The sequence below is a fragment of the Nomascus leucogenys genome, chromosome 4 (genome assembly GCF_006542625.1).
Source record: "Nomascus leucogenys isolate Asia chromosome 4, Asia_NLE_v1, whole genome shotgun sequence".
Taxonomy (NCBI): domain Eukaryota; kingdom Metazoa; phylum Chordata; class Mammalia; order Primates; family Hylobatidae; genus Nomascus; species Nomascus leucogenys.
This window is the reverse complement of record NC_044384.1, coordinates 143,650,465-143,662,526: the sequence shown is the minus strand read 5'-3', so window position 1 is coordinate 143,662,526 and position 12,062 is coordinate 143,650,465. Positions and strand designations below refer to the sequence as shown.

Below are 12,062 nucleotides of genomic sequence, written 5' to 3'. Positions count from 1 at the left end.
GGTGCACTGGATTTGGGTTTCGCTCATGTGCTTTTTCTCACAGCTTCAGGTTTCTGTAGCACTCATTACCTTGTTTGTAGGTTGGGGATGTCCTCCCGCGAGAGCTTTTCCTCAGTGTCTATTTCATACTCAGCATTTTCACATGGCACCTTGGAGTGGCTCTGTTCTTTATGCCTTTGCCCACTGTACTTCTCTGATACTTGTTACTGAACTCTCACTAGGTTGGTGGTAGAAGGAGAAGGAAGGGAAGTGTCTTTTTATTCTTAGGGAGAATCTCAGGGGTGGAGCCTTCTCTGATCCTGCCTTGCTTCTGGCTGTAAGTCTGTGCCCAGGATGTATTCCTGCCCTTACGAAGAGTTTTTCCCTGTTCTCTTCACCCAGCCTCATTGAGTATTCATCCGTGTCCCATGGGTAGCATGGTTTTGTTGCCCCCGTTCATCAATTTCAGGCTGCTGTTCCGTAGAAAAGGTAGAAAGAAGGATGTGGGCTGGGCCCTGAGCCTTTCCCACAGGGCTGCTTTTCCCTCCTGCAAGCCTACATCCAGTCTTCCCTGACCCCAGTGTGCTTTTCTTTTTCTTTATCTTGTGAGTACACGGGAGGTCTGTGGGTTGAGCCTGTGAATTGTGCTGCATTCTCCTTGTGTCTGTACCCCAGGGGTTCGTCTGTTACACTAGCTCATACTTGGCTTTCTGCAAAATTGTTGAAATTTTTAGCTAGATTCTTTTTACTGGTATCTGTTAGCATTGGCCCCCAACTGAACAAGCACTTGCATCTTGTTTCTCCTTTGAGTTTTCCGTCTTTTCTTAGACTTTTGGGTTAGTTGGTTGCCTTGCAACCTTTCAGGTCTCTGAAGGGTCTAAGAAAAGTCGTGAATCTACAGCTCATCAGTGTTGTTGTTGCTGTAGGGTTGGCAGTAGTATTCCTTCAGCATTCTACATACTTAATGGAAGCCTCCTCCCATTTTTGGTTAATAAATTTCAAAACTTGGAACAATGTTAGAGTTACAAAAATGTCAGAAAGAACAGAGTGTTCTTATTTATTTATTCTTTATATAGCTTTTTTTTTTTTTTGAGTTGGAGTCTCGGTCTGTCACCCAGGCTGGAGTGCAATAGCACAATCTTGGCTGACTGCAACCTCTGCCTCACGGATTCAAGCAATCTCCTGCCTGAGCCTCCCGAGTAGCTGGGATTACAAGCATGCGCCACCACTAATTTTTGTATTTTTAGTAGAGACAGGGTTTCACCATGTTGGCCAGGCTGGTCTCGAACTCCTGACCTCTTGATCCGCCTGCCTCGGCGCCCCAGAGTGCTGGGATTACAGGCATGAGCCACCACGCCCAGCCTTCTTCATCTAGCTTTAATTTCTAATGTTGACATCTTACATAACATGGTATATATTTGTCAAAACTAAGAAGTAAACATTGGTACCACATTATTAATGTACTACAGATTTTTATTCAGACTTTACCAGGTTTTCCACTAATGTCCTTTTCCTGTTCTAAAATACAATCCAGAATAGATACAAATCCATTCAACTTCAGTGTTTTAAATTTATTGTTTTTCATTATATGAAGTGCTATATGGTTTTTGTCAAATCTGTTATTTTGGTTTTAATCTTCAAGCTTGTCTTTGTTTCTTTCAGTGTTAAAGGCATAATTTAAAAGGTGTGTGGGTTATTTCAGTGCCTAAAGTCCTGTCTGAGTCTGTTGTTTTCTGCTGGTTCTTGCTCATGGTACTTTCTTTCCTTGTTTGCTTTGTTATCTTCATTTGCTCCTGGCTGTATTTGTTAAGTTATTTGTGGAAATCAGTTGAAGCCTCAGGTGGGAGTGTCTTTCTCCAGAGAACATTTCTACCTGTTTTAGCTGGGCCCCTTAAGGCTCCTCTAGTGCTGGCCCCACCCAAACCAAATTCTGAGTTGAAGGTGTACTGAGCCATTCAGGCAGTGCAGCCAGGGTTGCAGATGCTCGCGAGACCTGCTAACCTCTCATTTACTTTCACCCTGAGAGTGGAGCCTTTGGTGTTTCCATCACTTGTCTGATTCTCTCCTCACATTTCTGTTAGAAGATCCGTAGGCTTTGGTTTCAGTTCCCTTCATCTTTTGAGTCTTATAAAGGAAAGTTCTGTTTTATGCTTACTTCTGCCTTACTGTGTTTGCTTAATTTCAGTCTTAACACCTTGCCAACTCTTGGGTACTTTTAAAATAATGTTATATCCAGCTTTTTAAGTTGTTTTCAGTAGGAAGGTTGGTTCAAATAACGTAGTCTGTTATGGGCTACCAGAATAGCCTTCCTGTTTTTTGTGGGCAAAATTCCAGCCTTTTATGTTCCTAGCACGGTATGGATAACAGACTGGCATGTTCAAGAGGCAGTGCTGAGCAGCTGTCACTGTAAGGTCACTGTCCCAGGTCGGGTTTCTAAGAATCTGGATGGTTGTTTCTTTTCTTAATATGTACGCCCTGTGAGAACAGATACACCTTGCTCAGGTTCTTGACGATTCTTCTGAAGGTGAATTAAGTAAGTGACATGGTAGAATATGTTAAGTCAACTTTCGTGTGGCTTAATAGTTCTCCTGAATCTATTTCATGATTATATCAGTTCTTATTCGGTATTAGTATTTAAGAAATGCAGAATTTTGTTTCAAAAAATATATCTGTATTATAAGTTGTGAAGAAATACATCTCCATAATTATTGCTGGGAAAATGCAGTATTTTCTTAAGGTACTTGTTGGTTGTGGATGCAAATGAAGCATATTTGTGATAAAAATAACTAATAGAAGTCATTCTGTTAGAATATGAGCTAGTAAAACTTATGGCACAAATATGGAGACTTACACTTTTTCTTCCAGCTTTCACTTAAGTTCCTTTTCACATAGGAGGCAGCCTGGTGGATAAGAGTATTGGTTTTGAAATTAGATTCAGGTTTAAATCCCATATCTTCTGTTTAATCTTTATTTTATTTCAGGTAGATTTTCTGGATAACTTGCTATAGCTTATGCATCAGTACTTGCCACTTCAATTTTATGTTATGGAGAGATGGCTTCTTTCCTTAAAGCTCATGAACCAACCTCTGCTAGCTTCTAAGTTTTTTCCTGCCACTTCCTTGCCTCTCTCAGCTTCAGAGAATTAAAGAGAGTTAGAGCCTTGCTCTGGATTAGGATTTGCCTTAAGGGAGTGCTGTGGCTGGTTTGATGTTTTATCTGGAGCACTCAGACTTTCTCCATATCAGCAATAAGGCTGTTTTGCTTTCTAATCATTCATGTGTTCAGTGAAGTAGCACTTTTAATTCTCTTTAAGAACTTTTCATTTGCATCCGCAACTTGGCTGTTTGGTGCAAAGGGCCTAGCTTTTGACCTACCTTGGCTTTCAGCATACCTTCCTCACTAAGCCATTTCTAGCTATTGATAATGTGAGAGACATGCAACTCTTCCTTTCCCTGGAACACTTAGTGGCCATTGTAGGGTTCTTAATTGGCCTAATTTCAATATTGTTGTGTCTCAGGGAATAGGGAAGCCCCAGAGGCAGGAGAGAGAAAGAGAGACAGAGGAATGGGCCATCAGTGGAGCAGTCAGAACACATATGACATTTATCAGTTAAATTTGTCATCTCATATGGGTTAAATTCATGGCACTCCCAAACAATTACAATAGTAACATCAGAGATCACAGATAACAATAACAGATATAATATGAAATATTGTGAGATTACTGAAATATGACACAGAGACGTGAGGTGAGCACATACTGTTGGAAAAATGTCACCAATAGACTTGCTTGATGTAGGGTTGTCATAAACCTTCAATGGGAAAAAATATAATTTCTGTGAAACTCAGTAAAGCGAAGCGTGATAAAATGAGATGAGCCTGTCACTTCTAAGAATGTTCCTGTAGGAGTTTTTTGCGTCTGTTACTTGCCTTTTCGTATGTATGAGTGGTATCTTTTTTGAGAACGTGTTTTTTTTATTTTTATAAATTTATACGTATAAATTTATAAATTTTCTTCTGGAAATTTTAGAGTTTTCCTTTACATTTAGTTCTAGGATTTATTTCTAATTAATGTTTTTATATGGTGTAAGGTCAAAGTTCATATTTTTTTAATATAGATAACCATCACTATAGAAAAGATTATCTTCCCCCAATGTTTAAAATAAGTAAAGTGAATATAGATGGGTCTATTATCCCTAGATCAGTGGACCATTTGTTCTGTTATATTCATCTATATTTGTATCCTTATGCCAATACCATACTGTCTTAATAATGCTTGCTTTGTAATAAGTTTTTAAATACTGTAGTTGTCTTCTAAATTTGTTCTTTCTTTTCATAGTTATTTTGGCTATTTTAGGTTTTTTTGCATTTCTGTATGAATTATAGAATTAGCTTGACAATTTCTACCCAAAGTTTGTGGGCTTTTCATTTTGATTATATTGAAGGTATAGACGAATTTGGGAAGAATTGATATAACAGGATTGAATCTTTGGATTCATGAACATAGCCTGCATTTATATACTTAAGTCTTCTTTATTTATCTCAGTGTGTTTTGTAGTTTAATGTACAGATTTGCACGTCTTTTGCCAGATATATCCCTAAGAATTTCAGGTTTTGATAATATTGTAGATGACATTTCAAAAAATTTCAAGTTTTTGATTGTTGACCTAGGCATATATTTGACTTTTTAATATACTAACCTTGCTAAACTTATTTATTATCTAGTAACTTAAAAAATGTATTCCTTAGGATTTCCTACATAAACAATCATGTCATTGTTATAGAAATAACAGTTTTACTTTGTCCTTTTTAATCTTGGTGGCTTTTCTTTTTCTTGCTAAATTTTCTGGCTAGACCTCCTAGTACATCCTTGACTAGAACTGATGTGAGGGAAATCCTTTCCATATTCCTCATCTTTAGGGAAAAGTACTCATTCTTTTATCCATTCTTTAGTTCCTAGCCCCATTGCCTTTCCTAAATTTTTTCTCATCATTTTCCTTCATCACACCTTGTTCTTTTTCTTTGCAATCGTATCATGATATGTAACGACATGTTTTTATTTATCTGTTTAATGTATTTGTTTTCCTCACTTGTCCATGAAGGAAAGGACCATATGTGTTGTTATCCTGTGTGCAATTCCTGGAACATAATAAGTATATAAGAAATAGTTTCTGAATTAGCTCTGAATGAATTGGTGCCGTCCTGCTGTCTGTCAATGTTCTTTTAAATTAAACATCTAAGACACAGCAAATAATACCACATGAGTTATTAACCTTTGAAATAATCGTTTTATTTATAAATGATCGAGTTAAAAGCTGATAGCCCACAGTAATTGATTTCATGGCTTTGAATATAAACCTTACTGTTACAAAACACATTTTCGTGAAAATGAATGTGTGATTTTTGGAACTAGCTTTAATGTTTGTCTTCCTGTTTTTCCTTCTAGTTGCTGGAATATAATAAGGAATTTTGTATGTTTTACCTAATTTTACCCATTTTTCTACATTTTCTTAACAGATCTGATCAATCTTCATTATTAAATATAAAGATACATATAATATTATCTGTTAATTTCTAAATTAGGTGTGAGTTCTGAAGACTATTATGAGAATGAACAAAAAGCTTGCATATTTGCGTGGAAGCTGAAAGTACGAAATTTTCAGATACCATTATACCATTATCTAAAGAAAAAATTCAGTCCCACATAGGTTTTTAAGTAGGAGCTTTATCATCATAGGTCATCCAGATGAAGGCTTCTGTACCGAATGTACAGAGGTAGACAGTATTGTCTGAGTACTGTCTGAGATCTGGCAAGAATGGATGCAGTGAACATAGTTTTCTCCCATGAGCTCCTGTCTTGTTTCCTGTATTCTGTTTGTATTTGAAAAGATTTGGTATGCATATCTTATTTTTGTCTTTCGGCTGTCAATCAAAGTTATTAGTGTAGTTTTTGTAACTCGGTTCTCAAGTTAGGAGTTTTTGCTGTATAATTGTAATGTTTCTGTTTTTACTTTCCTAAGCAAATAAGTGTAAAAAGTTAGACTAATTGATTACTTATTAAACATCCAGCTTGATATTCTTCTTTATATTATTTTAGTTTCAGTTTATGTAACAAATGAGGTTGCTTATAAAGAAAATTTAAAATGCACTAAAGGAGCTGTGTAAAATAGGAATTGTATGTGAAGCTTTTGAATGTGAACATTTAGAACCTTTTACATGGTGGGAATTACTAGATTTTCCTCAAATGAGGTACTTAACGGTAACTGATTTCTAAAATTTCTGTTTCTAAAAATGACATATTAGAGGATCTCAAAGGGAAAAAACTCATTGAGGCTTTGTATGAGTCAGCATTTCATGGCCTATTTTTAATTAGTGAATTATTAGCATGTACTTAGAAATGTAGATTCTTCATGGCTGACCTACCAATAAATGTAGCACTGCATTTAAAATATAGTTCACTTTATGTTCAGACTTAATTGAATTGTTGCATTTTGTTTGCTCTGCTTGAAATGAAGGTCACATGTAAATTAATATACATTTTCTCCTACTGTAGGAAATACTCTCTTAGCATTAGTAGGTTTAGCTTTTTTAGGTTAACAACAATAACAAAAACAAAGCTCACACAAAATAAACCAAATTTGCTCTATGTCCCACAGATGTATCTTGTGATTTTTCCAGAAGGTACAAGGTATAATCCAGAGCAAACAAAAGTCCTTTCAGCTAGTCAGGCATTTGCTGCCCAACGTGGTAAGTAAAACTTTGACAGTGTTTGAACAGATTATTTTTAAAGATAATGACATTTTTAGTTTTTCTTCCTGGAAAAGATAATTTTGTTTTACAATTGAAAGAATGAATGTATTCATTCCTTGAATTAATGTACATATTATCTCTTAGGAAATGAAGTTTCTTCTCCTTAATTCACTTGCATGCTATTATTACATATATGTGAGAAATTAAGTTCAACTGCTTGTTACAATACATATTCTTGTGCCATGGATTTATTTAAAATCTGTCTAAGTACATGATTATGTAGATGGAAGCTTTTTCTACAGTGCGGGTTATGTGTAATGGAGCTTCTGTTTTGTAAGTTGACAGACCTAAGTTGGAGTCCAAACTCGGCCTTTTATTAGTTATATGGTTGCAACTTGCAAGTTGTGTAATGTTACTGAGCTTGCTTCTTCATCTCTTAAAAGAACATATGCCTTGTAAGTAGATCTAAATCTGTGTGAGAATTAGATTAGAAAATATGTCAAGTTTCTAATGGAGAAGTTACACAAAGTTGGTTCACAGTGCTTGGAAGCTATTAATGTCATCAACAATGGTAATGTTCTTAATATCCATATTTTAGAAAATTGGATCATTGATACACCAATAAGCTATGCAATTTAACCAAATTGGGAAGTGTACAGAAAACAGCTATGTTCTTAGAGGTGTCTTTGAAGCTTGACTGTGATTTAGTATGTGATCTCCATATGCTGATAGTCACTCACTCACTGAGCAAATACCTTGTTGGTGACATTACGCCAGGGCCTATGACAGTGCCGTGTAATGGAACTTTCTGCAATAATGGTGAAGTTCTTTATCTGTTCTGTCCAGTGTGCTGGCTCCTACCAATGTGGTTTTTGAGCATTCAACATGTGACTAGTGCATGAAATGAATTTTTAGTGTTATTTAATTTTAGTTTAATTAAAAATGATGAGGGGGAGTTTTTACAAGGTGCTTACAAGAGCAGATATGTCATATGTATATGACATCATTTGTAACAGTACATTTAAAAAATGCCAGTTCGTTTTTAAACACATGTCCTATTAAGGAGTGGTTCAGAATAGGAGGGTTCAGTTGGTCTCCCAATCTGCCAGCTCCCTTTTGACTTTCACTGGTTCCTCTGATAGACATCACGTTCTGTCGCTTCAGTTGCTCTTTTGCAACGCCATTGTCTCTGTTGCCCTTTTCACATTTATTAAACAGAAAAAAACAAAAACCCCTCTCGAATCCGTAGTCTACCTCTGTTGTAAGCACTTTTTCCAGTACTCACCCTGCCCTCAATTTGTTTTGGTCTGATTTGAAATTCTCTCCCTAGACTTCTGTGGGGCTGTTCTCCATTATCCTCCCAACTCTCTGGCAATTACTTCCTAGCCTCCTTTCCAGCCTCTTTCTGCTTCGTTTCTCCCTGCTGCATGTGTTATTTCCAATGTCAGGTTTTGGTCTTTCATTAATTTCACTTTTGTTTCTCGTGGTGGTCTTCCTCTAAATCCATGGCTTTAGCCACCGTTTACTTGACTGCTGATGACTCACAAAAGCTTCCTCCCCTCCATATTTCTCTGCCTAACTCTGGAGCCATTTGTACAATTGTCCACTAGAGAGCTTTGCTTGAGTGGCCGAAAAGGATGTCTCAAACTCAGCATATTGAAGATAGAATTTATCCTTCCATGCATACACTCATGTTTCTTGTCTTAGTAACTCCATCATTCAGTTTTTTTGCCTAAGTTTTATTCAGAAAAAGAACAAATTGATAGCAGTTGCATACCTCTTATAAGAAACTTAGACATGGAGGAAGAAGCTGTTCAGATGGGGTCCTGCAGAAGTGCAGGCACTGCGGTAATATTTAAACTTTTCTCAGCTGTACGAAGGGTTTTGTTTTAACTAATTTTCCTTAGAATTGTTTTAGATATTTGGCTTTCTAGTGATTATAAGGAATGTGGAATTAAATGTATCTTAATCTGCCACCTGAACCCATTAAAGTGAGCCCCTATGGTGTTTTTTTTTTTAATTGCCATGATTAAAACCATAGTAGCTAGCAAAGGTGACATACTTAAGCTTTTTGAACTCTCATAATAGAAAACAGAAATTTAATGATGTGTCTGTAATGGCAAACCAGATACCTAGAATTTTCATGTTATTCATAGGATGAATAACACTGGCGATTGTAGAGATTTGAGAGTTCTTTCAAAACATGAGAACAAAGGGAATAAGCTACAAAGCAATTTTTTTCTTTGTAGACTTAACCGAATAAAAGTTTTTTTTATGCCTCAAACATCATAAGAACAAATTTAGTTGGCAAATGGCAAGTTAATAATATTTTATAATATAGGATATTAATATACTTAATATTACAAAAGTGCTTCCTAATTAGTAAGAAAAGACATAAGCTAGAAAAATGGGAAAAGGGCATGAATAAGAAATTCAAGAGATACAAATGACCCACACACTTGAACAAATGTTTATTCTTTCTCATAATCAAAGAGGTAGAAATTAAATGAAATCTTTGAAGCCAACTTCTGAGAAAGTTAGCATAGCAAGCAAGAAATCTAGTGCTCAGCTTTGCGTGGTAACGGCACTCTCACCGTTAAGAAGGTGCATTTACTTCCTGTGGCTGCTCTCAGGAAGGGCCACAAACTTGATGGCTTAAAACACCACAGATTTGTTCTCTTACAGTTGAGAAGTCTGAAATGGGTCTTACTCAGCTGAAATCAAGGTGTTGGCAGGGCTGCAGTCCTTTGTGGAGGCTTGGAGGGATCCTGTTCTCCTGTACGGGGTCCTGTGCTTGGTCCGAGGTCCTGTGCTTGGTCCGGGGTCCTGTGCTTGGTCCGGAGGTCCTGTGCTTGGTCCGGGGTCCTGTGCTTGGTGGGGTCCTGTGCTTGGTGCGGGGTCCTGTGCTTGGGGGGTGGGGGGGGTCCTGTGCTTGGTCGGGGTCCTGTGCTTGGTCCGGGGTCCTGTGCTTGGTCCGGGGTCCTGTGCTTGGTCCGGGGTCCTGTCCTGTGCTTGGTCCGGGGTCCTGTGCTTGGTACGGGGTCCTGTGCTTGGTCCGGGGTCCTGTGCTTGGGGTCCGGGGGGGTCCTGTGCTTGGTCCGGGGGTCCTGTGCTTGGTACGGGGTCCTGTGCTTGGTGGGGCGGGGGGGGGGGGGGTCGGGGGGTCCTGTGCTTGGGGGTCGGGGGGGTCCTGTGCTTGGGGGTCCGGGGGGGTCCTGTGCTTGGTCCGGGGTCCTGTGCTTGGTCCGCTGGGGTCCTGTGCTTGGTCCGGGGTCCTGTGCTTGGTCGTCCGGGGTCCTGTGCTTGGTCCGGGTCCTGTGCTTGGTCGGGGTCTGTGCTTGGTCCGGGTCCTGTGCTTGTCGGGTCTGTGCTTGGTCGGGGTCCTGTGCTTGGTCCGGGGTCCTGTGCTTGGTCGGGTCCTGTGCTTGGTCCGGGGTCCTGTGCTTGGTCGGGGTCCTGTGCTTGGTCGGGGTCCTGTGCTTGGTCGGGGTCCTGTGCTTGGTCGGGGTCCTGTGCTTGGTCCGGGGTCCTGTGCTTGGTCCGGGGTCCTGTGCGCGGTCCCCTGCTCCATTTTCACCAACTTGAAGTTCGTCTGGAAATGGCACTGGGTCACCCACACCATGTAGCTGACTCTGGTTCTCCCTCCTCCCCACTCACTCTGAACCTGTGTTTTTGGCTGATTTCTAATCTCTCCTTCCTTGGCCCTTCTGCAGCTTGCAGGGCCTTCTGCAGCTCTTGTCTGCCCCAGCCCCGGGGTCTGCCCATCCCAATGCTGGGCTGTTCTGTTGCTGCCCTGCCTTTCCTCAGCTCTTGGCAACCCTGTTTGTTTTCTCCCTTCCTTAGCAGTGGAGAACATCGTAAGATCAATGCTGACTGCCTTCTGCAGCCAAGCCAGGCCATTTCATTTCAACCGGGCCAAGTCTGTGTGGAGCAGTTCTTTTATTTTTCTCCTTTCGACTATCTCTTATGGTTTTCATGGATTTTTTTTCTCCCCACATTCAAGGATTTTTTGCCTTCAGAAAGTTATGTTTCTCTGGAAAGAGTGCACCCAATATCCGTTTTGATTTCAAAATCTTAATGTGGACTCTCTTGACTTGGGTTTCTTTGGAACAAACTGCTGAAGCTGCCATGTCTAAGAAGAAAACTTTGGAGAAAAATTTTCTTCTTAGACATGGCAACGTCGACAGTTTCTAAGCTCTTGATTCCATCTACCCTATCTCCATCATTGCCTTACTTTTCTGCTGGGGTTTCTCCCAGCTTGCAAACGTACTCCGATTCTGAAATAACTAAGCCTTTAGCTATGCAAAGAGAAGTTTGGGCCCCTTGCTTTCTTGTATTTGACTTCATCCACTGTCCAGAAATGTATCCCACTTCTCACTTACCAGTGACCTCCAAAGCATCGTATCATTTGTGTCAGTTGTGATACTTGTTAACTTTCACGTGACTTTTGACATTATTTATAACTTTATAACCAGAAAACAATTTTAACTTTATTGTAGAAATAAACAATGGAGTATAATTTTTCTTTGTGAAGATAAATATCATCTCCTCTTCCTTTAAACATTCTCTTCCCTTCATTTTTGTATTACATTGGTCCCCCCCATTTTTTTATTTCCTGAGTTGTCCTATTCCCTTTTAGTATTTTTACCTTTTTTTTTTAATGTAGATGTTTCCAAAGTCTGTATTTCTTGCCTTTTCATCTTCTGCCTTTTATTATGCTCAGCCACTGCCATTACTTCAGTTATCCATTCCTATGATTTCCACATGCTTAGCTTCGGTTGATTCTTGCCATTTTAGAGATCGTATTTCCAACTACTTCTAGAATGTTTTGTTACTTTAGCCTCAGTATGCCCAATTTGAACTCATCTTCTCTATCCCCCTTCTTTCTTCCTTCTTTCTTTTACTCTCTCTCCCTTCCTTCTTTTCCTTCCCTCCCTCCCTTTCGTCCTTCCCTCACTCATTCTCTCTTGATTGCTTGCTTGCTTGCTTGCTTTCTCTCCTTCTCTCTCTTTTCTTTCTGCTTTCTTTCTATATTCTTCTCCCTCCCTCTCTTCCTTCTCTCCTCCGCTCCCCAACTCCGAGGCTAAAGCAGTCCCCCTGAGTTGTTAGGACTACAGGCACACACATGCCACCGTGCCCAGCTCCATGTTCTCTTTCTTTCCCTGCCTCCTGCCCTCCCACTTCTCTTTGCATGGCAGGTGGGTGCACGCAGCCATGCTCTGTATGTCTTCCTCCTGGCCATTCCCCTTCTAGTGATGGCGTGGCCTTATCTATGCCTTCTGGAGCAGAAGCCTAGTCACAAAGCTATTTTTTTAAAACATTCATGATAATTCA

The 12,062-nt window shown here is 39.5% G+C and overlaps 1 protein-coding gene across 2 annotated transcripts in view; it reads left to right on the top strand.

Annotated features, from left to right (window-relative positions):
- Nucleotides 1–12,062, top strand: part of AGPAT5 (1-acylglycerol-3-phosphate O-acyltransferase 5) — a 54,630-nt gene that overhangs the window by 26,301 nt on the left and 16,267 nt on the right. For both annotated transcript variants that reach the window (XM_030812413.1, XM_030812412.1), the window contains exon 5: nucleotides 6,635–6,725. In XM_030812413.1, coding sequence (XP_030668273.1) covers nucleotides 6,635–6,725 — 91 coding nt within the window. The remainder of the gene's footprint in view (nucleotides 1–6,634; nucleotides 6,726–12,062) is intronic.